At 41.3% G+C, this 26,076-nt stretch overlaps 1 protein-coding gene across 6 annotated transcripts in view; it reads right to left on the reverse strand.

Moving 5' to 3' along the window:
• Positions 1 to 20,341, reverse strand: part of ST18 (ST18 C2H2C-type zinc finger transcription factor) — a 154,779-nt gene extending 134,438 nt beyond the window's left edge. For all 6 annotated transcript variants that reach the window (XR_005749501.1, XM_040354187.1, XM_040354186.1 and 3 more), the window contains exons 1-3: positions 20,291 to 20,341; positions 7,825 to 7,855; positions 759 to 952 (exon numbers count right to left, since the gene is read on the reverse strand). Coding sequence is in view for 5 of the 6 variants with exons in the window: in XM_040354187.1 (XP_040210121.1) it covers positions 759 to 952; positions 7,825 to 7,855; positions 20,291 to 20,297 (232 nt within the window). In the remaining variant the exon portion in view is untranslated. The remainder of the gene's footprint in view (positions 1 to 758; positions 953 to 7,824; positions 7,856 to 20,290) is intronic.
• Between the last annotated feature and the right edge of the window lie 5,735 nt (positions 20,342 to 26,076).

Genomic DNA, 26,076 nt, shown 5'->3' on the forward strand with positions numbered 1-26,076 from the left:
GGCAGTCTTTTTCAATGTGAAACCAAAATCAAGAACACGGGGAGATGACCTCAACTAACTGGAGGAAAGTTCAAAACGAATCTTAGAAAGTGTTATTTTACTGAAAGGGTAGTTGATGATTGGAATACATTTTTTACCAGAGGTAGTGAGCCAGTCAACAGTAAATGACTTCAAACATGCTTGGGATAAACATAGATCTATAGTCAGACAATAAGTTGAATAAAAAATAGTAAATAAATAAAATGGGCAGACTTGATGGACTGCTCAGTCTTTTTCTGCTGTCACTGTTCTATGTTTCTATGTTTCTAACATGTAAACTGATCACGACAGCATGGATCGGCTGCTATGCTACCGTGGTCAGTTTACTTGTAGAAGGAGCTGCACAGGCAGGGTCAACCATTTAAATTAGAGCGTCGGCAGCCAGAAATATTATAAAGACATTAGAAATCCCCCAGTGAGCTCAGTGTTTTAATTCAGTGGCCCCTATGTCATTACTATGCCCTGTAGTCATGTAGAAACCTGTGGGAGGAACCCACTGGTGTGCTTATTTTTTTATTCGTGTGTTGTTTTATTCGTTAATATTATACATATTTCATCTTCTTTTTTTTTTACTTTAATACCCAGCCAGTAATTTTGATGTTTTTGTAAATCACCCCATACCTTTATATTTTTACATCACAGTATTTATAGTACATTTTTCAACATTTACCAGTGATTCTACATGATGTGCATATATCCTGACATATTTGCCTACCTACCTGTAGTAGTACAGCATTTCTTCTTAGTGAATTTAAAGCTAACAAACTCAGACTTATCCTCGCTGTCTTCATCAAGGTCTTCACTAGGGTTATAGTGCTGGGGTTTCATTAGCAGTGACTTTCTTTTGTTGACTGGAGCTGTGGAACCCTGTTCTTGAAATTTCCTCTTCTTTGACATAATGCAATTGTAAGTACTAGAAAAAAAAATTGGAATATTGATAAATCTGAGTCATCTGAATTCTGAAGATTACAAAGTTCATTATAATTATTATATTTTTATGTTTTAATTCAACGTTTGGATTTGGTTGGTGCGGAAGCCCAAATTCTGCCTGCAGCAAATAGCATTTAAAATAAAGCATATTTTAAAAATCAAATATTCAGTTCTAAATAAGAACATGTTAATCCATGATGTTCGGTATTGAGCCAAGAAAACACAGGATAAAGAAATGTTTTCTTTTGCTAATCTTGATGCATAGCAGATACAAAAAAAAACATACTGTGATACTGGGTTACTTCTTGGAATGTTTTAGTGTAAAAAAAGAAATCTGTTATGTTGATATTTTTTTTTTTTCTTATTACTCAAGACATGTTAGTGTGCTTAGTTTTAGTTTCACAGTTGAATTTTGAATTTAATAAATTTTCCCAATCAAAAAGTTAAAAATAAAAGGCAGGGCTCAGTTCTATCATAATGTCAGAAGCAGGGGTCAAGTCCTGGGGAACAAAGTGTGGGAACTCCCACCCAAGATCCACTCCCCCACCAAAAAAAAATAAAAAAATGATACACTCATATGCATAATTACTAAACCGCAAGTTCTTTCTAAATCCCGCGATAACTTGCGGCAGACCTCCACAATGTCTCCTGGGAACAATGACAAAAGCTCCCAGGAGACATTGCGGCATCAAGGAAGTGATGGAATACCTGCAAACTACCTGATGAATCCATATACAGGAAGCGGCCAGTAACATAAAGGATTACTAAGGTTCGCCTGCCCCTGACAGTAACTCGAGCTGGGCATCGCCGCTTAGTGAAGGATTGGCTTGGGCGGCTCGGCTGCTCTAGTCCTGCAAAGGGATCTGAGTTCCTGCTGTGAAAAAAGTGCAGAAACTCTGTTCCCGCGCGTTCCCGCAGGACTTGAGCCCTGGTCAGAAGCATGGTTATATTATCTCCTCATGGTTGGCTTACCATAGCCGATTGTTGGCAAACATATTTGTTTTATAGAATTGAGATGACTTTACCCTCCTATATACACTTCCCTTGCTTTATAGTTTTTAAAGCTAATATACTATGTTTTGTAACAGTTGTCTTAGCATAAGCATTTTAGCTTTCTGGATGTTCTACATAGGAATCCATAGATTATTTGATAGAAAAACTCTAGTGCTTTGTATTTTATTTATTAAGGCAGTCATACACATATCAATATTATACTTTTTTCCTTGTTTATTTTACTTTTTATTTTTACACCAAAAAAATTTGGATCACTTTTATTCCTATTACAAGGAATGTAAACATCAAACAATGCATGACAGGACCTCTTTAATGTGAGATCTTGGATCAAAAGGACCACAGATCTCACATTTACTCAAAATTGTCTCTTTGAGGCCGTTGGGCGGAAGTAATGTTTGACATCGCTTCCATCATCCAACAACATTGAGTTCGAGGGGGGCCATCATTCCCTCACTTGACTTAGTGCCAAGCAAGGGAAAGGACTGGATCGTTTCCACTGCTTCCAATGGCTTTGGTTAGCGACAGGAAGTGTGGGGGTCCTCTCCCACCACTGATAAAGGTGATCTCGCAGTGAATCCACCGCGGAGACCATTTTTATCTTAATGCAGATCACCCGCTGTGTAAGAAAATACCAGGGTTATGGCAGCTATCTGCTGCCATAACCCCGGTGCTTAATGTCAAAGTACCAACATATAACGATGGCGAGTGGTCCAGAAGTGGTTAAGAAAAAGTGTTTTGCTTGCACATGATTGGATGATGGAAAAATGCACCGACTAATTCCCTTTAGTAAATCAACTCTTAGGCCTCGTACACACGGCCGAGGAACTCGACGTGCCAAACACATCGAGTTCCTCGGCCAGTTCAGCCCTGAAGCCGCCGAGGACCTCGGCGGGACGAGAGCTCCCATAGAACAACGAGGAAATAGAGAACATGTTCTCTATTTCCTCGCCGAGCTCCTCGTCGGCTTCCTCGGCCGAAAGTGTACACACGACCAGTTTCCTCGGCAGAATTCAGCCAGAAACTCGGTCGGAAGCTGAATTCTGCCGAGGAAACTGGTCGTGTGTACGGGGCCTCAGGGCCGGTTCAAACTGCTGTGATGTGAGAACCCGTGTGAGTCCAGTACCTGTTACCTAATCACATAGAACTCGCAGGCAGTTCACATTGCCCTATGAGACCCGCTGTGGGTGTCAATAGAAAGTTAATGACACCCCCGGATCGGTTCGAATATAGCAAGTCGAACTTTCAACTGGACAGGAATCGGATCGCATGGGTGTTACCTGAAATTTACTGAACCTATTACAAAGATCTCCAGTGGGGCCCCTTAAACTGCTTTACAAAACACACAAAGTAAACAATTTGACTAGGTGTTTCAGTTTAGTAAAGTTTCTTTTTATACAAGGCAAAGTAATCATGTTATACATGTTTGAGGCCAAACAGTATAGTTTTGGTATGGATTAACCACTCTCAACATGGATAGGATATCCTGCTGGTGATGGGCACAAGGGCATTCTTCTCCACATCCCTATGTGGATTAAGTATGAATGATTTATAAATATGTGGAGTTCTGTAAGTGTGATCAAGAAACTATTTAATATATAAATTATATTGTATATATTATTTTACTACTAATGTTGAAACAAAATGTGATTATATCTAATATTTCCATATTGATTTTGATAAAAAGTCATTTTATATTTAGTTGTAAAATTCTGAATTATTCTTATACAGTACATTTTTATTTATTTAAAACAATGTTTTCATTGTATTTTAAGCTTAAAATGGATCTACTTAATGATGGGAACTCAACTCTATATCTCCCTGCAATTTGCAAGCAGATGCATTTTTTATTTAAGCAACATGGCAAAACTGCTATCTTTATGGCTTAATACTATAAATGTTGTTTTTTACATGATAAATACCCATGTTTATCTGTTAATCCCCGGTTTGGTAGCTATGGAATCCAAATCCACTGAGAACATCATGTCTGCAAATCCTTAAGGACTAGGTCAGAGATTCTCTATAGCCCTCCCATAAAAGAAATATATACTTGTTTGAAAAAATTGTACCATTTGGTGCAGAAAATATTTTTTAGCACTATGTGTCAGCTGAAAGTTGGTAAGATATTAATACATTTGAAGAAACACAAAAAAAAAAAGAAAGCACATTATAACACAACATACAACCAATTAAGACATTTCAAATATAGAATGTGCATTTACCAAGATACATTTATTGAAGTAAAACTCTTGTTTTCTTTATTTAAACCGTTTTGCTGTAATAGATTTAAATGATCGAGCATATAACTTTATAGACCCTAACTTCAAGATCATGTTTTTCTGCTTTTGAAAAATGCTATTGGGACAAAAATTGTGATATGGTTGTATTATCCTACTCATAATTATGCCTCACTCCCTGTTAACAAGGAAATGCTACAATATTCGATCAAAGTAGATTTAAAGCATACCATTCCCCACAACACTGAAAATCCCTGGTGCATACACCTTTGCATACCAATCCCAAAACACCTGTAAGTCATCTGTTAAATTAAAGATTTATTTTGTTACTCACATTTAATTAATTCACACTTACTGGCCTATCAAGGCACTAGTAAAGTAGTCAGGACTTCACAGCTGACCCCTGGAAAGGCTACATCATGTGTGCCTTTCAAAGATCTTGGCCGTAAACTGTGAGGCCTCGTACACACGTCCGAGGAACTCAACGGGCGAAACACATCCTTTTGCTCGTCGAGTTCCTTGTGAAGCCGCCGAGGATCTCGGCGAGCCAGATTTTCCCATTCCCGTCAAGGAAATAGAGAACATGTTCTCTTTTTGGCCCGACGAGATCCTCGACGGTTTCCTCGTCGAAAAGTGTACATACGACCAGTTTCCTTGGCAAAAAAAAAAAAAAACAGCAAGCTTCTTGCTGGTTTTTGCCGAGAAACTCGGTCATGTGTACGAGGCCTGAGATCTTGTGAAATTTCACAAAATCTTGTGAGATCCCAAATAAAAGGCCTTAGTTTTGTGTATATCTTGCCATGGTTTTGGCAATTTAAGTGTTGGGTAGTCTAATGTCACTTAAGCTACCAAAGCCATGACAACGTATAAACAAGAAAAAATGACACCAGATCCCTCATGTGCACCACATCGCAAATGTGTGATCCAGCACTGATGTCATTGGTAGGCCAGCAGTAAAAACACAGAAAAATAAGTCACTGAAGCCACTCATGACATCTACTTCTCGAAATGGTGGAGCTGGATTGCACGAGGGGGAGAAAAGGAACATTAGCTTGTGGCAACAGGGAAAACAAGGAGCAAAAGAAAGAAAGAAGCATGCTATTTCTGCAATACTCACCTCTTTTCTGGGTATCGTCCCCTGCAGTCTCACTGTTCCCTGCACATCTTTTCAGTTGAATGACACCAAGTGGGAGATTTAGTAAAACTGATGCACACAGAATTAGGTGCAGCTGTGCATATTAACCAACCAGCTTCTAAGTTTTAGGCCGGGTTCACACTGGTATGACAAACTGTATTATTTTCAAAGTCGGCCCGACTTTGAAAATGCTCCCTGCACTACTTTGGTCTGACTTTGATCCTACTTCAGCCTATTGAATATCACTGAAGTTTGCCGTCTTGACTGATCTGACTTTGGCATGTGACTTGTGCTCTGAGCATCTTGAAGAGGAACGCCACGCCATTTTTTTTTTTTAACAGCATGGGTTCCCCCTCCAAGAGCATACCAGGCCCTTCAGTCTGGTATGGATTTTATGGGGAACCTCCATGCCAAAAAACAGCGTGGAGGCCCCCCCCAATGTCCATACCAGACCCTTATCCAAGCACACGGCCTGGCAGGTCGGGAAAGGGGGTGTGGATGAGCGAGCGCTCCCCCTCCTGAACCGTACCAGGCCAAATGCCCTCAACATGGGGGGTGGGTGCTTTGGGGAGGGGGGCTTATCGGAATCTGGAAGCCCCCTTTAACAAGGGGGGCCCTAGATCCCAGCCCCCCACTCTATGTGAATGAGTATGGAGTACATTGTACCCCTACCTATTCACCTAAAAAGTGTAAAAAATTAAACACATTACACATGTTTTTAAAGTAATATATTAAGGCAACTCTGTCGTCTCTTCAGATCTCTTCTCCCCTCTCTAGCTCTTCTCCTCCTCTGCTGACTTCTTCTGCCTCTGTCAGTTCTTCTCCCCTCTCAGGGTCTTCTCTGCTCACCGCTGATGTCTTCTAGCCCTCTATGGTTCTTCTCCCTCTGTCCGCTGTGTTCTTCCTCTGCTGGGTCTTCTCGGCTATCTTCTCACTTTTTTGCTTGGTCTTCTCTGCTGTCTTCTCCCTCTGTTCTTCTTCCAATGTTGACTCAACACTATTCCTCGCTCTAATGCCGGGTAAACAGCGTGCCACTTCTTATATTGGCATGGGGTGGGGTCACTGGAGGCCCGCCCCTTATGACATCATGCCCATCATGTCCCAGGCAGTGACGTCATATGGGGCAGGGCCTCCGAATGACGTCACACGGTGACCCCAGCCCATGCCAATATAAGTAGTGGCACACTGCACACCCAGAATTAGAGCACGAGAGAGCGCTGAGTGAACATCGGAAGAAGAACAGAGGGTGAAGACAGTGGAGAAAACCCAGCAGAGACAGAAGACAGAGGACAGAGGGAGTAGAACCGAAGAGGGCTAGAAGACATCAGCAGAGAGCAGAGAAGACCTGGAGAAGGGAGAAGAACCAGCAGAGGCAGAAGACATCAGCAGAAGATGTCAGCAGAGGAGGCAGAAGAGCAGGAGAGGGGAGAAAAGATCGGAAGAGATGATGGAGCTGCCTAATAAATTACTTTAAAAAAATGCGTAATGTGTTTTATTTTTGACACTTTTTTTAGGGCGAATGGGCAGTGGTACAATGTACCCCATACTCATTCACATAGGGTGGGGGCCAGGATCTGGGGGCCCCCTTGTTAAAGGGGGCTTCCAGATTCCGATAAGCCTCCCACCCGCAGACCCAACAACCAACGTCCAGAGTTGTCGGGAAGGTGCCCTTGTCCTCATCAACATGTGGACAAGGTGCTTTGGGGTGGGGGGTGCAGGGCTCCCCCTGCCCAAAAGCACCCACCCCCCATTTTGAGGGCATGCAGCCTGGTACAGTTCAGGAGGGGGGCGCTCTCTCGTCACCACCCCCTTTCCTGACCTGCTGGGCTGTGTGCTCGGATAAGGACCTGGTAAGGATTTTGGGGGGCCCCTACGCTGTTTTTTTCGGAGTGGGGGTTCCCCTTAAAATCCTTACCAGACCGAAGGGCCTGGTATGCTCCTTGAGGGGGAACCCATGCCATTCTTTTTTTATTTGGCAAGTTTGGCGACAATACCAGTGCTTGGTATTGCCTGGGATCAAAGTCAAATCCCTGTTCATTGAAGTCGGACGCATGTCTGACTTCAAGTTGCAAGGCATAGTCGGATCCAAAGTGGTACAACTGTTGTGTCGTACCTATGTGAACCAGGCCTTATTTTGAAAGCTTAATTGAACTTAAAGGGTTTGTAAAGGTAAACAATGTTTTCCCTAAATAGCTTCCTTTACCTTAGTGCAGTCCTCCTTCACTTACCTCATCCTTCGATTTTGATTTTAAATGTCCTTATTTCTTCTGAGAAATCCTCGCTTCCTGTTCTTCTGTCTGTAACTCCACACAGTAATGCGAGGCTTTCTCCCTGGTGTGGAGAAAGCCTCTTGAGGGGGGAGGGGGCGAAGCAGGAGAAAAGGATTGAGTTTTCCTAACATTACAATGGGGTTATGATCCACAAATAGTGAGCAAATGGGATCTACTTCAATTTGTATTTATTTTCTTTTACCTGAGTTCTTGTGCTAACGAGTCTTCTTCCACTGTTGAATAAAAGGAAATAAGAGTAAGCCAACGTACTTGTCAAACACAGAGACTTCTTTGATACTTTGAAGACATAAATGACTGCTTGAACATTTGAAGAAAACAACAAGGGATGGCTATGAAAGTGCAGCGCTTACTTATTAGCATTGCTAAAAATCTCATATTTGAATGCTTGCATTTTTTTTTCTTTCTAGGACATGTGGTGGGAAAGCTTTGCTCTTGTTAGCAGTAAAAATGATCTGAGAAAGATGAAAGCTGGTGTTTATCAATACCTGCCCACACAAGGGTACACAACATATTGACAGAGCCAACAGGTGGTTTAAAAATTATTCATGTTGTTATAACAGCGACACTTGCGGAAACACACTCCGCGTAGATAATAAATGAGCAAGCCAGTTTCAGTTTAACCCCCGACTGCAACGCGGTGTAAAGATAATCCATTATCACACTAGCATGAAAAGCTTTAGGCACATAAGTATCATTAGCGGCCGTAATGCTGCAGTGCTTGAGTTTACTATTTTTTTTTTTACATACAAATGAAGCAATGTCACCCATAACAAGAAAAAGCTAAATTGTATGTCTTGGTTAAACAATGACTTCAAGGCATTCCTTATGCAAACTTACTTTGGGAATGATTCATAAAAGCAAGAACAATTTAGTTTACCTACAACAGCCAATCATGCATTAACTTTTTTTTTTTTTAACCGGAGTTAGACTGATAGCTGCAATTGTATTGGTTGCTAATAACAACAGCTTTGTATTTTATTCCTTGTTTTATCTCAACAAGCATTTGTGAAGGAACAGCCATTTCAGTGGTTACTTAATTAGTCATTGAGAAGAAGATCTATTATTGCTACGAACTAGGTAAAATTCTGTTACCATTGACTTGCATAAATTTGGGATTACATCATTATGTTTGCTGAGGTCCTGCATTTAATCCTTTGTTAGGTCCCCTCTCTGCCAACAAGCAGAGCTACAGTGCAGAATAATTCATATACAGGCAGTCCCAGAATTACAAACATCCGACTTCCAGTATCTCACAAAAGTGAGTACACCCCTCACATTTTTGTAAATATTTTATTATACCTTTTCATGTGACAACACTGAAGAAATTACACTTTGCTACAATGTACTGTAAAGTAGTGAGTGTACAGCTTGTATAACAGTGTAAATGTGCTCTCCCCTCAAAATAACTCAACACACAGCCATTAATGTCTAAACCGCTGGCAAACAAAGTAAGTTCACCCCTAAGGCCTTGTACACACGAGAGGATTTCCGCTGGAAACGGTCCGCCGGACCGTTTCCAGCAGATAAATCCTCTGGCGGATTTTGATCTGATGGCTGTACACACCATCAGATCAAATCCCCGCGGAATACATCCGCGGTGACGTGGCCGCGCCATCGCCGCGACGATGACGCGGCGACGTGCGCGACCCTGGAAGGTCAATGCTTCCACGCATGCGTCGAATCATTACGACGCATGCGAGGGATGGGATCGGACGGACTTATCCGGTGAGTCTGTACAGACGACCGGATAAGTCCGGCGGACAGGATTCCAGCCGATAGATTTCTTAGCATGCTGAAAATCCGTTGGCTGGATTTTTATCCGCCTGAAAATGTCCGCTAGGCCGTACACACGACTGGATCTATCTGCTGGAACTGATCCGCGGATAAATCCCAGCGGATAGATCCGGTCGTGTGTACGGGGCCTAAGTGAAAATTTCCAAATTGGGCCCACGTGTCAATAATTTGTGTGGCCACCATTATTTTCCAGTATTGCCTTAACCCACTTGGGCATGGAGTTCGCCTGAGCTTCACAGGTTGCCACTGGAGACCTTTTCCACTCCTCCATGATGACATCACAGAGCTGGTGGATGGTAGAGACCTTGCACTTCTCCACCTTGCGTTTGAGGATGCCTCACAGAAGCTCAATAGGGTTTAGGTCTAGAGACATGCTTGGTCAGTCCATCACCTTTACCCAAAGCTTCTTTATCAAGGCAGTGACCATCTTGGAGGTGTGTTTGGAGTCATAATCATGTTGGAATACTGCCCTGTGGCCCAGTCTACAAAGGTAGGGGATCATGCTCTGCTTCAGTATGTCATATGTTGGCATCCATGGTTCCCTCAATGAACCATAGCTCCCCAGTGCCGGAAGCACTCATGCAGCCCCAGACCATGACACTCCCACCACCATGCTTGACTGTAGGCAAGACACACTTGTCTTTGTACTCCTCACTTGGTTGCCACCACACACGTTTGACACTATCTGAACCAAAAACAAATGTATCTTGGTCTCATCACACCACCGGACATGCATCATCTTTAGAAGAGGCTTGTTTAGTGAATTTTCATTTTGCTCAGTAAATGCGGGCAAACTGTGCTAGCTTCAATCATCAAATCTTATGGAAGTTTCCATTTGTCCTTATTTCCTGGAGACAGTCCCCATGGTGAAGGGTCAGTGCCCTGGAAGCAGGCGCCCCCAGACTTGTCCCCAGGAATAAATGTTGTGCTCAGGTAGATAACGTTTGTAGTGTACAGGCCACTAAGGCACCCTGTGTGTGCACAGCTAGTAATGCTGCCACTCACATGCAGACCCCTTCAGCCATACCACTTCTAACTCACATTGCAAATGCCAATCTATGTTTTTGCCTGCAGTGTGATTGATTGGAGCCTGTGCATTGCAAATCTTACACTGCCTGGTGGCTGTCAGGGACATTGCTCTAAACTGTAGGTAACTGCAGCTGGCTTGTTGGATCCTTGTTGCTTTATACCTCTGAACAAGTGTGTTACTTAACTGCTTGCAGACCGCTCGCCTGAAATGTTCTGTAAACAAGTGGCTCATACAGGTGCAACAACCTAGCTGTACTTCAACGCCTGTTTCCAGGTATAGGGCACGCCTGCTCCCCCCACCAGCCTACTTTCACTGTGAGTTTATCAGCAGGTCCCGGCCAATGATTCATAGCCAGTACCTGCTGATCGGCTATGTCCAATCACAGCCCAGAGCCCTGTGTTGACAACCAATACAGGGCTCTGTACAGACGGATTGATCACTCTGTTTCTTTTCCCTGCAAAGCAGGGAGAAGAAGCAAAGAGATATTTAGTAAAAAGCAGAACACATTATAACTTGTTAGGCACCCATTTAACAACTTAATTGCCCTAGATGTTGACCCCTTTCCAGCCAGTGTCATTGCCAGCCAGTGTCATTAGTACAGTGACAGTGTATAGTATTATTACTGATTTCAGTTAGTGTCGGCTTGCCCACACGCTATCACACTCCCCCTATAAGTCCTTGATCACCGCCATTACTAGTATAAAAAAATCCTAGTATACATAACATAATTTGTAGATGCTATAGCCTTCATGCAAACCAATCTGTATACACTTATTGTTTTTTTTTTACCAAAGTCACGTAGTAGAATACATTTTGGCCTAAATTTATGAATACATTTTTTTAAATTTTCTTTATTTAATATGTTTAATAGCAGAAAGCAAAAAATATTTTGTTTATATAATAAAAAATAAAAAACCCAGTGATGATTAAATACCACCAAAAGAAAGCTCTATATGTGTGAAGAAACAATATACATTTTGTTTGGGTACAGTGTTGCATGACCAAACAATTACCAGTTAAAGTAGCGCAGTGGTAAATAGAAAAAAGGAGGTAAAACTTTTCAGGGCTGAAGTGGTTAATCTTGACCCCTGAACTCTGTATGTTACTTAATAAGTAAAACACAGAATTTAGAAGTAAGGATTAAGTAATCACAAAATATATGCACCAAATAAATACATTTTGCAATACATGTATTATGTAATACATAAACTTAATAATAAAGTGTCATAAATAAATGTTATATATATACAGTTGTGCTCATAAGTTTACATACACTGGCAGAATTTATCATTTCTGGCAATTTTTCAGAGAATATGAATGATAACACAAAAACTTTTCTTTCACTTATGGTTAGTGTTTCCCTGAATCCATTTATTATCAATCAACAGTGTTTACTCTTTTTAAATCATAATCACAACAGAAACTACCCAAATGACCCTGATCAAAAGTTTACATACCCCAGTTCTTAATACCGTGTATTTCACCCTTTAACATCAATAACCGCTTGAAGTCTTTTGTGGTATTTGTGGATGAGGCTCTTTATCTTCTCAGATGGTAAAGCTGCCCATTCCTCTTGGCAAAAAGCCTCCAGTTCCTGGAAATTCTTGGGCTGTCTTGCATGAATTGCACATTTTGACATCTCCCCAGAGTGGCTCAATGATAAATTGAGGTCAGGAGACTGAAATGGCCACTCCAGAACCTTCACTTTATTCTGCTGTAGCCAATGGACTTGTGTTTTGGATCATTGTCATGTTGGAATGTCCAAATACGTCCCATGCGCAGCTTCCTGGCTGTTGAATGCAAATGTTCCTCCAGTATTTTTTGATAACATACTGCATTCATCTTGCCATAAATTTTGACCAAATTTCCTGTGACTTTGTAGCTCACACATCCCCAAAACATCAGCGATCCACCTCCGTGTTTCACAGTAGGAATGGTGTACCTTTCATCATAGGCCTTGTTGACTGAAAATGTTGGTCTCATCACTCCAAATGACTTTGTGTCAGAAGGTTTGAGGCTTGTCTCTGTACTGTTTGGCGTATTGTAAGAGGGATACTTTGTGGCATTTGCGTATTAATGGCATTCTTCTGGCGACTCGACCATGCATCCTGTCTTTCTTAAAGTGCCTCCTTATTGTGCATCTTGAAGCAGTCTCACCACATGTTTCCAGAGAGTCCTGTATTTCATTTAAAGTTATTTGTGGGTTTTTCTTTGCATCCCAAACTATTTTCCTGGTAGTTGTGGCTGAAATTTTAGTTGGTCTACCTGACCGTGGTTTGGTTTCAACAGAATCCCTCATTTTCCACTTCTTGATTAGCGTTTGAATACTGCCGATTGGCATTCTCAGTTCCTAGGATATCTTTTTATATCCCTTTCTTGTTTTATACAGTTCATCTTTTCCCCCGTAGATCCTTTGACAATTCTTTTGCTTTCTCCATGACTCATAATCCAGAAATGTCAGTGCAGAATTGGATGAAAGATGCAAGGGTCTGTCAGGAGTCCAGAAACTCATTGACCTTTTTACACACACACACACACACACACTAATTACAAGCAAGCATATCACAGGTGAGGATGGTTACCTTTAATAGCCATTCAAACCCCTTTGTGTCAACTTGTGTGCATGTTATCAGGCAAAAATCATCAGGGTATGTAAACTTTTGATCAGGGTCATTTGGGTAGTTTCTGTTGTGATTATGATTTAAAAAGAGTAAACACAGTTGATTGATAATAAATGGCTTCAGCCAAACACTAACCATGAGTGAACAAAAAGTTTTTGTGTTTTCATTCGTATTCTCCATTGGCCAAGAAATCATAAACTCTGTAAACTTATGAGCATCTATAGCTATATATATATATATCTATATATTTTTTTCTATATATCTATATATAGAGATATATATCTGTGTGTGTGTGTGTGTGTGACATCCAAATCCTGGATCCGCAAACAGGGGAAATGAGGCAACCGTGACCCAGAGGTAAAAAATAGTAGGCTTCAACCTTCTGAATATAGGCAAACAATGCATGTATTACAATTGATGGATGGGCTGGATGAATAGATCTGTGTCTCGAGTAACCTGCAGCCTGATCCCCAAACACTTCCCACACAGCAGTCTTTCTGCTGTATCATTGCCTTGTTAAATGCCATTCAGTATCATGCCAAAAATACAGGACAAGATAAAAAGGAGGCTCTCATAGTGCAGCATTAGAAGACTTCATTATGAAATCAATTAATTAACCACTTGCCTACAGGGCACTTTCACCCTCTTCCTGTCCAGGCCACTTTTCAGCTTTCAGTGCTGTTGCACTTTAAATGACAAGTGTGCGGCCATTCAGATGGCAGAGACAGATATAGCTTTCTTTTGGTGGTATTTACAAAGGGTTTGGGGGTTTGGGTACTGCCCTGGGGGACATGTATCAATGCATTTTTTTTATAAACAATAGTTTTCAAAGGAGCAGTGATTTTAATGATGCTTAAAGTGAAACAATAAAAATTTAAAATTCCTTCAAATATAGTGCCTGGGGGGTCCCATTGGTCTGCCTGTAATGTGGCACATCTGTAACATGTATAGAACATGCTGCAGCAAAAATTATATTTCCAAATAAAAAGAAACAAGTCAAATTACATTTAAATTGAATTGTGGTTTAAAAAAACAGCATGGGACACCCCCCCTCTTGTTCATACCAGGCCCTTCCGCCAAATAAAAAGTCTCGAGACCCCCAAAATCCATACCAGACCCTTATCCGAGCACGCTGCCTGGCAAAGTGAGCACCCTGTGCTATGGTGGGTGCTATGGAGCCTGGTCCTATATTGATGGGGACAAGGGCCTTTTCTCCACAACCCTGGGCTGTGGTTGTGGAGGTCTGCGGGTGGGGGGCTTATCAGACTCTGGAATACCCCTTTAACAAGGGGGCCCCCAGACCCACCCCCCCATGTGAATGAGTATGGGGTATATTGTACCCCTACCCATTCACCAAAAAAAGTGTCAAAATTAATAAAAACAGTAGACAGGTTTTTGACAATTCCTTTATTTAAAAAAAATAAAAACACTATTGTCCACCGATGTAGATCCAATGCCTATCACCACTGTTGGACTCCGCCGTCAATGAAGGCAAACCGCCTACTGCAGGCTCCGCCAGTTCTTATATAGGTAAGGGTCGGGGCCACCAGGTGACACCAGGTGACATCACCAGGTGATGAACAGCCTGCTGAACGCACAGGAAATTTGGGTGTTCAAAGAACACCGAAACGGTCGAAGGTCGGGCCTAACGTTAGTTTTAGGCTGAACTTCCACTTTAAGTTACACACAGTTTAGCCTTAATTCTGACCCCTGATTTTTGTGCACTACTTAATCCTGACCCCTGCATTTGTACATTATTTAGTCATGACCCCTGAACTATGTGCATTAAATTAAATTGCATTAAAAACATATTAATTAGAAAATGTCTGTCTGGATTTTCAACTTTGTCTATGACCCTATTGGGGAGATTTTCCATTATTTCCGGTCCCTTTTATGCTATAGCAGAAATGGGGGGTGAGGTTGTCACCAGTAATTAAAATATTGCCAGATGTTCTAACTATTCTTCTCCCTACTATAAATTTGCATTTGTCTGTGTCCACAAGGAGACATTTCCCATTAGATCTGACTCTTACAGAGAGTCTGAGGCCTCGTACACACGACCAGACATGTCCGATGTAAACGGTCCGCAGACCGTTTTCATCGGACATGTCTGCTGGGATCATTTGGTCTGATGTGTGTACACACCATCAGACCAAATTCCCCGCGGACAGAATATGCGGTGACGACGCGGTGACGTGGCGGCGGCGATGACGCGGCGACGTGCGCGAACCCAGAAGTTCAATGCTTCCACTCATGCGTCGAATCACTTCGACGCCATGCGCGTGATCTCGGGCCAGCGGACATGTCCAATGAGTCGTACTGACCATCGGACATGTCCGACGGACAGGCTTCCAGCAGACAAGTTTCTTAGCATGCTAAGAAACTTTTGTCCGCTGGAAACCTGTCCGCTCGGCCAGGAATCCGGTCCGGTAGGCCCTACACACGGTCGGACATGTCCGCGGAAACTGGTCCGCGGACCAGTTTCAGCAGACATGTTCGGTCGTGTGTACGAGGCCTCACTCATCTCTATTCAAAATGAAACTTCATGTTGTCGCTGGGACTGGACTATATTCTTTTATTTTTATTTTTTTCCATTACATGCTTTTAAACTCTGTGGTGATTAACAATTTCAGTGCTTGTGGACGAGCATCACTTGAGAGTATTTTATGCTTGGTACGGCACTGGATTATTGGAATATGTTTATGTAAAAGATCCTAGCCTGACTTTTTTAGTAGATCCTAGTCTGACTTTCTTTAGTAAAGTAAGAAAATAGAGTGTAATTCCGGTAAGCACATACCTATATAAATATGTAGTGTGATTGTATTGTCTTTTCACTATTATTTTACAGAACTGTGTGAAAATAAATACACTCTCCACAAGGCTTTAAATCTGTAGTCAGCCATGAAGTTCATTTCCAAAAACTTCTTGCTTATTTGTGTTGTGGATAATTAACAAGTCAACTCCACTTCCAACCAATGATAAAATAGAAAGATGCACTCCTACTGGGAACCAATTAATAGAAGCGTCAACAGAGGGACTTCTGCAACTTTCACACAGAAAAATACATTTCAAATACATGGATAATATGCAATTTTTTTTATTTGAACTGAAAATATTCCCTAATATAAAAATTACTTAAACACCAAGCAAATTGCACTCTTTACATGTTTGTTTTGTTGCAGTTAACTATATATTAACTATTGCAAAGTAAATGCTGATTGTGAGGTAGGTCTTCTTACAAATGCTCTTTTGGCTGAAAAGGCACACTACAAAATATAAAAAGCCTTCCCAGGAAAAGGGGAGGCTGTTATAGCCACAAAGGGGGGTCAACTCTCTAAAAATATCCATGATTTTAAAATACTATGTCCAACAAGCTCCTGGGTGCCCACAAACTTCTGGCCATACAAAGAACCTGGTTTAAAGCTCTGCATTACAAACCTGAAGAACAGGATCTCAGTTTATACACAGACTGTTAAATACCTTATCTTGTCACAGTGCCAGGGTCCAAAGGCTATACAGGCATACCCCACTTTTAAGTACACAATGGGGTTTATTTACTAAAGCTGGAAAGTGCAAAATCAGGCTCACTTCTGCATAGAAACTAATGAGCTTCTTACCAAAGCTTGTTCAATTAAGCTTTTGTAATAAAACCAGGAAGCTCATTGGTTTCTATGCAGAAGTGAGCCTAATTTTGCACTTTCCAGCTTTAGTAAATAAAAGCTATTGTGTACTTAAAAGTGGGGTATGCCTGTACTGCATCCTGTGGCCTTCTTTTCCCAAAGTTGAGCCAAGCTGGAAAGAATCTTGGTGACAAGCAACTACTGGCAATCAAGTCAGCATTTGAAGGGGGTCATATCTATTGGAAAGCCCATCCTATTATTCACCAAACACAAAAATCTACAGTACCTAAGGACTGCTAAATGTCTGATACCACTTTGGGCCAGGTGGGACTTGTTTTTTTTTCACATTATTTATTGCCCAAGGTCCAAGAATGGAAGAGTGTATGCCTTATCCTGCATGTTCGCTGACTCTTCCTTCTCAGATACCATTCTGTCCTCTCACAATTTCTTACTGATACAGCCTTATCTAATGTCATCCATTCAGCAAGCCTCTGCACTCTACCCAGAATCTGTGAACAACACCTGTAAGAAGAAAGAGGTGGCTTGGTGGTATAATAGCAGGATCTTTGTTCCTTAGGAAATGTGGCCACATTTGCTAAAAAACTTTCCATGATCATCCATTAGCAGGACACTTTGGAACTCATAAGACACTGGGACTGATCCAATGCATAAGTTTGGTGGCCCAACCTTAGTCAAGATTGTAAGGACTAGGTAAAATCCTGCACACATTATTTTCATAATAGGAACAAATCTAATGCCAGGGGCCTAGTAAGACTTTGCCCATTCTAAAACATCATTGGGAAATGGTCGCTATGGACTCAAGAAACCTCCTCCATCTAAAGGGTATACTACCATACTTATGGTCATGAATTAACTATCCAAGATGTCCCACTTCATACTCATAGTTGGCACTCTTACTGCAGCAGAAACATCAAGTACCTGCAGCTTGCTTGTCTCCTGGGCTATTTGATTGATAAGCCAGGAGGGAGCTAGAATGTGATTGACCACATCAGCAGCAGAAACAGGAGGACTGTGAATGGCCACATTCACAATGGGGATGGAGAGTGCAGAGCCTGGGAAAGGAAGACAGAGTGCAACACAAGGGTAGGGGTCACAGGCATCAGAGAGAGGGGGTGACCTGAGATTGTGGTCACTCTGCTCCCTGCAAAATTACCAAAGACAAAACACAGAGACCCTGACATCTGCATCTAAGGGAAAGAGATACCTGCAGCCAGGTAAAATGCAATCCACATCTTACCCATCCAGGAAAGTATGGTCTACTTCTCATCTGCTTCCATCCTGCCTGTAGGAACTGCCATCTGAGGACATTCATTAGATGTCAGAATGGTGATCGGCCTTGTGTCGATATTTAACACTTCACCTACACTCTTTGGGGCATTACTGCCAATAGTAGAACCCGTAGCCAGTGGTTAGTTAGATTTAGTAGATGAACATAGGACCTCAGTCCTTAGCTGTATCTGTTATCACTACATATTGGAGATTCTTATTGCATTGACTTCTGTTTATTGCCACCTGCAATGTCATTCTCCACACTCCCAGCTCCCATATCAATGCCTTTAGTCACCGTCAAACTGTTTAAAGCTAATACTTTTATGTAGAGGTTATGTCTGCTTTATTGAAGCCTCAATTTAGCCCTATTAGTTTGTCAGTGTATTTGTGGGTCCCGTTACTGGTGGGGTCATCCCTAAAAATGGTAGGAGAGCTGAACATTTCCAGCAGCTCCTTTTGGGGGACATTACTACACTAAGCTGACTGAATATTCCATTGGTAGCAGTGGCGGCCCATCCATACAGAGTGCAGGGGCGCCGTCTCCTTAATCCATGTGTCTGGCCCCTAATCTATATGCATGGTGCCAAAAGCATAGATTCCAATGTTGTTGTTTTTTTTAGAAGCACAGGATTAGAGATAGAGGCTTTAATAAGCTTCAAAAATGGTGGGCTCAGGGCACAGAGCACTGTGGTCTGAGCCCACCCATTTGTGTGACAATAGCGAATTAATATTTGCTATTGTCTTCTCGATTCTCCTCCAAGCCAATCAGAAAGGGAGACCCGATTGGCCAAGAGGAGAAACGATCATATTGGCCGTTGAGGAGGAGAAGGAGAAATGCAGGGGAAGCTCCCATGAAGCAGAGGAGTCGCTGGGTGAAGACGACGGGGAGCAAGCGCTGCCCGTGACCTAGATGGGGTAACTGTTGGGTTGGTGGGCTGATGTTCGAGGAACGGGGGGGTGACTGACTGACCAGCTGGGGCACCAGCTGCCACTGCTCGGTAGAGTAAACATAAGCTTTGATTAGTAAGAATTCACTTTATTGTGTGGACAGTCACTAAACTACCAAATTAAAGCTATATTGATCCTGGGTCTGATTTACTAAAACATCAACAAACCAAAAAGATGAAGGGAAAAAGCTAAGTTTCTTCAGAATTACATGTCTGATTTAAACACAGGCTTACTTCATCACATTTAACTCTTTAATAAATGGGCCCAACTGTATGTCATCTATTTTCACACCACTTCATACTTCAGTAAATCCAGTCTGTGCCCTCTTTCACAGCAAATTACCACCATATGAGATGGTCCTAATTAGGTCTGAAAAGAAAGTCTGGAGTCACACAATAGGGCCAATTTAAAACAGTGAGCAGATACTGCTATTCACTCTTTGTTGAACATTGCAGTATTACTCCACACTGTGGCCTGACATTTACTCTTCACTCAAAAAATGCAGGCCACTGTGTATATCATGTGCTGACACATAGGGGTTGATTTACTAAAGCAAATACACTGCACACTACAAGTGCATTGCAAATGCACTTGGAAGTGCAGTCGCTGTAGATCTGAAAGGGGCATGCAAGGGAAATAAAAAAACTGAATTTTTGCTTGCACATGATTGGATGATAAAAATCAGTAGAGCTTCCTGTCATTTCACATCTTCCCCTCAGATCTAAAGTGACTGCACTTGTAGTGCAAAGTGGATTTGCATTTAGTAAATCAACTTCACAGAGTTCTATCTGCTGCAGAGAAAAGTTAATGATTGGAGGAGAGGCTGGTCACATAATTATGACAGGTAATTGACTTGGCGATCCCTCTCCTGACATTTTGTTTCTCTCTATTTATTTGAATAGCACTCTGCTTCATAACCGTGTTTTTATTATATATTATATACAGTACATTACTATTATATTATCAAAACAAATAAATATAAATAAATATACACACACAATATAGTTTCATCAAATATTTAATTTTGCTGACCTTTAGAGCCGTTTCACACAGGGGCGGCACGACTCGGTAAGGCGATCTAAAGACGACTTGAGAGGCGACTTGCAAAATGACTTCTGTATTGAAGTCAATGCAAGTCGCCCCGAGTCGCCCCCAAAGTCATACAAGAACCTTTTTCTAAGTCGGAGCGTCTTGCATTGCTCCTATTAGAATGGTTCTATTGAATAGAGCGGAGCGCGACTTGTCAGGTGGCTGAGTCGCCCCTGTGTGAACCGCCTCTTAAATGGCATTATTATATATTTAGAATAAAAAGATCTTTGACTTTGTATAACCAATGCAACATACCTTTCATTTCTTTTGAGAGTATGCATAGATGTGTGTCTTCTCTATCTACAGCCATCTAAAAAGAACAAATATATTATCTATTGAATTAACATACTATATCATTCAAAATCCTAGGTTCGGTCCACCCAAAATTGATATTTTAGTTTTTGTTAGATGCTTAGCATGAAAAAAAACATGTACAGTATTATATTTTTTGGAGAATCTGTTAGGTAGGTTTGTTAGGTCTCTCTTAGTTCTGTTGGTAAGGTCTCTGTGGACCCGCAGGATGGCCATTACAAAGGTTTCACACCTTTGAGAATGCAAGATCAAATGTTCCAAGGTGGATGGTAACATCCAAAACTTCTAGAAATATAGGAACAAAGGGGTTTATTTACTAAAGGCAAATCCACTTTGCACTACAAGTGCAGTCGCTTTAGATCTGAAGGAAAGATCTGAAATGAGGGGAAGCTCTGCTGATTTTATCATCCATATATGTACAAGCAAAAATGCTGTTTTTTATTTTCCTTGCATGTCCCCCTCAGATCTACAGTGACTGCACTTCCAAGTGTACTTCCAGGTGCCCTTGCAAATCACTTGTAGTGCTAAGGGGATTTGCCTTTAGTAAATAAACCAGGAACTATGACAATATGGGGGAGATTTCCTAAAACACTCATAATATGGTGCAGCTGTGTATGGTAGCCAATCAGCTTTTAACTTCAGCTTGTTCAATTAAGCTCTGACAATATACCTGGAATCTGATTGGTTTCTATGCAGCGCTGCACCAGATTTTGCATGCTCCAGTTTTAGTAAATCTCCCTCTAGATCTTGTCTCTGGGCTAAGCAAGAAAGCTAAGCAAACTCTGGTCTGGTGCATCAGGTTCCAACTAAAATATCACTTTATGGTGGTGTGTTAAATATTATCAAAGTTTATCAAAGATTGTAATCATTTTGTATGTTAAATAATAATATATTCAGTGCACTTTGGTTGAGCTGGGGGAGTTAAGTTCTGTATCCTAGACTGGCTGAACTATTAAAGTGTTACTAAACTCAGGACTCTGCATGCACTATATCTGGTCTCCCACAGCAGTACACGGAACACGGAAATGCAATAGTTTTAGTACATATAAACTGCTAACTACGCTCTCTAGTTGTGTGACTTCTATAAGTGTCTGGTTAAAGCTTGTACAGTTGAAGGAGTTTTCATTCTACTTTGACTGTCCTGAGAGGCTGCAGGACCCCTGACCCTCTGTCTGGACAGTGCTGATTGGCCCTGTGCTGATCACATGCACTCCCAAGAAAAAAAAACTCTCTAGCAATACACATCAAACTGAGCATGTGCATCTTGCATCCAAGGCTTTGTTTTATCAGGAGATGGTTTGGCGACTGTAGAAGAAGCGGGGGATCAGAGAAGACAGAATCAAACAGCCTTTTTAAACATTGCAGAGGATTAACCCCTTAGGTAACACAGTGAGTATAACAAGCATGATCTACTGCATATACAGACTGATTTTACTGTTGTGGGTTTGAGTAACACTTTAAGCGAAGTCTACACGTTTTCTTACTTACAAAGTTACTATTTGCACTATGCACTCTTGTAGCTGCTTATTACTGTACATTACACCCCTGCTCCTGGCATTATAATCTTTATCTAAAAACTACCCTCAAACTCATTAGATCTATGCATGTAGAAAACACCCTGTTTCCTATATCACTCGGTAGACTGGGGCCTCTAGTAATAATGGCTGTTATACACTGCACTATAACAGATGGGATAGGTTACAATTTTATATTTACCGATCGGCACAACTGCAATACGTTTTTAGTTTTCTGCTTCTAATTGACCAAAAATGGAGAACTCTAGGTGGTACAGACAGTTTTTAGCAATCAGGGGTAGCATAAATATAGTAGGAGGGGTTATTTTAAAAATAAATATGCAAGGTTCAGCAAATAAATATAGAAGTATATCAATGGCCATGCATGTTGCTTTATTATATATAACATACTCCGTGTGCTACTTTGCAATCATTGTGATTTTTGATTTTTGTGGTATATAATACAATGTGCTTTGTTCCAAATATAACTCAAATTATTAACACATTTTGCAATCTTGCAGTAACAACATGAGAAAAGTAGCCAGCAAACACAGGATCTACAAGCACACATCACACGTTTTTTAAGATGGTCTTTTGTTTTTATTTAATGCTTTGTGCTAGTAAGTTGTGAGCACACTAAAGATGAACAACTGAGTGTCCTCGTTGTGGAAGCAATTGTAATGTGAAACATTATCTATTCTGTGCTGCTGAGTTGTGATTGAAGGCACTGACCTGCCATAGACTTATAATAGGGGAGCAGGTGTGGCAATGATGGACTTTAATTTCCTTTAATAAACCTTTTATGTGCCACACTTTTACTGCCATTCGACGCTCTCCAAGGTCCTGCACATAATAGGTTCATTACTTTTGATTACTATAGTCTATTGAGATAAACAACTCTAGAATGCTGTATATATTATGCACAGATATACTATTTATCTATTGTGTGTTTTTTATGGCAGGCAACTCCACAGACAAAATTAAAAGCAGTCTGTGCTTCAATTCAGGAAAGAATTACTACTCGATCAAGCCTAAGTAAATGCCAAGAAATGATTTTATTGGAATATCTGCTTGTTTCATTGTTCTTCTATGCACCATTTATGGACACACAACACACTTAATTGTTTTGTATTTCTTGAAGTTTATCCACTGGTACACTTATTTTTGCAAACGACCTGCAGTTATGGACACATTTAAAAGAATTGCCATAAAGCATCTGAAATGCCATGTAACTCCGTTTAATCATGATTTCTTTTTCAAAGAATTTACAACACACTGCTCTTTTTCAATGCTTTTAATACAGCTTTTTATTCAATCATCAAGCTTTTATTTAGCTTCCAAGAAACCACTGATCAAATGAATTGTAAATTTGTACATGTAGGTTTGCATATTTTTTTTTTTGCAAAATTATTTATTCTTCCATTGTCCTCTGTATTATCAAAACATTTACCTTCAGATTATATAGACCCCAATCCCACCCCCACAAGCTTACACTCTAATATATCTGCCATAAACATGCACTGTGGAATCAGATTGAATAAAAGTAAATTACTTAACAGTATGTTCCTGGACTGAATGAGTAAACATCCACAGGCATTAAGAGAACATAAAAACTCCATGCTAAATAATTGGCCTTACGAAACTTGCGAAGTAATACATTATTTATTATTTGAAAGTGGTGTACCTTTTTAGCAAAAAGGTTAATTTGGGGATTTTCTGCAGTGTTGGTTTTTAGTGCACAGGAACCTAGTACAGAAGAGGTGGGCATGCAAATAAGTTTAAAGAGATTTGATCATTTTGTCCAGTTTACTCTATGGAGTGTAGTGTTATCCCCGAAGGAAGTGCTTGGTAATTTGGGCTCTCTGTTTTGTGCCTCGACTCCAAGAACAATCCCAGCCCCATGACACATCTGATTGAATGAATTACTGTAAGCACTTATAAGAACGCAAGTATAGATACATTTAACTTGGCTGTGAATTAGTATTAGGAAAGAGACACAAGACCGTTTATTTGGTAAATTAACTTAATGCAATGGTATGGGTTGGAATAAATGGTGGTTTGGCCATAAATGAGAAAACAGTATGTAGATGCAGACACAATCAGCTAGACAATATAATTACTATGCCAAAGTAACTCAGAATAGAGTCCTGTACTACTAGACTGGAATTAACTCATAAAGTCAGCAATACATGGCGCATATAAAATTAACTGCAGTGGGGATAGGAATACAACCGGTTTAGAATTCATTGTAAGAGAATGTCTAGTGCAATGCCCACTTAGATGTACCTCTTAAACTAAGCAATGGGCAAGGGTCTCTGTGTAGCATTTGTAAAGGGGCAGTCTTTAGTCCTAATTCTTCCGCCGGTTAGTGATGGAGCCCAGTGGTACCATTGGTGCACATGAGAATAGTCCCAGTCTAACCTGTAGACAGCAATAAGGTGACTAGGTGGCTGTGCAGTCATTTTCTAAAGTTCTCTGTCTCTCTAGTAACAAACAGGTTATGGCCACAAAGCCCTCTCACCAAGCCAAGTGACACATCGGCAGTGGTCCCATTGGTTAGATGTCCAATAACTCTGGGTTGACTTGGGTAACTGCATTTCTCAGCACAGCATGGACTGTATCCTGGCGGTAGCTCAGTCCTTCAGCACTCAGATCACAACTCTGTACTCTCTGGTTTTTCTGCACAGCAATTGCTTTCTGGTGGCTCAGTCTTTTTTCCTATGTCCTCTGGCTCAGGAACACAACACAGAGTCTTAGCTCTTTACCCTGTATCCTCTGCCTGCTCTCTTCCCCGCTGAATTTTTCCAGGAAAATCCTGTGTTCCCCTTCTATCCAAGGCTCCCTCGTGTTGTAATTTACCACCTCATTTCCTCAGGCCCCGTACACACGACCGGTTTTCTCGGCAGAATTCAGCAAGAAACTCGATGGGAGACGTATTCTGCCGAGAAAACCGGTCGTGTGTACACTTTTCGCCGAGGAAACCGACGAGGATCTCGTCGGGCCAAAAAGAGAACATGTTCTCTATTTCCTCGTTAGTCAATGGGAAAAGTTGGCTCGCTGAGATCCTCGGCGGCTTCACAAGGAACTTGACGAGCAAAACAATGTGTTTTGCCCGTCGAGTTTCTCGGCCGTGTGTACGAGGCCTTACACTGTATATTGTTCCTTGGGGACTACATGTCCCATGTTCGATTGCATCTCCTGTCTTCTCACTGTTGCTGCTTAGGAGGGGGGAAGGAGAAAGAGCAAGCACACAGAGCCTATGCTCTACAGCCACCTGGCGGTGATGGTGGACAACAAGTGGGGGATCCCACAACCCGCTATGTACTGTTTAGTGGTGGTGGTAGTGAATGAGGAGAACCTCCTCCAGCAGCCAGCCAATCACTCGGCTACAAGAGGATTAGGGCCTGTCCACACTGTTATGGTGCGTTATGCTGCAAATAAAGTGTGTTGCTTTAAGGCAGTCTTTTCTTTTTAATGTGAGCCTAACACACCATAACACACCAAAAAAATGCATGTACCATTTCTGGCAGTGCACCCATACTCTTAACAGTGCATCTATCTACAAGGTGCATTAGGCTCCATTCACATTGTAACGCCGTGTACGCGGCGTATTTTGCCGCGATTAGTTTACTTTTTTTTTTTCACAAAGAATTTACATTGATGTCTATGGCCGAACGCCAATGCCGCCTGAAAAAAAGGTTCCGGGACTTGTTTTCAGGCTGCAGGCGTTTATGAGATTTGAACCATCTCATAGACATCAATGGAAATTCTCCCCTCCAGCGGCACGGGCGTCGCGCTTCAGGCGTTTTGTCGCCTAGGTGTGAATGCAGCCTTAGAGTGCCATTCAGAATGAATGTAACCACATTGCACCAATAAATATAACTTGAAAAAGTGTGAATAGGCCTTTAGCATTTCAGTTAAGTTTACAAGGTAGTTAAACATGAGCATTATGGTTGGGTTTATGAGAAGGGTTAGTGCAAAAATTTGCCATATAGATATAGTAAGTAGATGGTTAGTGCTACAGTTGTGGTTATAGGGAGAGTTAGTGTAAAGGTTAGTGTTAAGGACAGGGTAAGTGTTTCAGGGAGGGTTAGTGTTATATTTGGGGTTATAAGGAGGATAAGTTTTATTGTTGGGGTTACAGGTAGGGATGGTGTAAAGGTTAGTGTTACAGAGAAGGTTATTGTTATGGTTAGCATTTAAAAGAGGGTTAGT

This window comes from Rana temporaria, chromosome 5 (genome assembly GCF_905171775.1).
Source record: "Rana temporaria chromosome 5, aRanTem1.1, whole genome shotgun sequence".
Taxonomy (NCBI): Eukaryota; Metazoa; Chordata; class Amphibia; order Anura; family Ranidae; genus Rana; species Rana temporaria.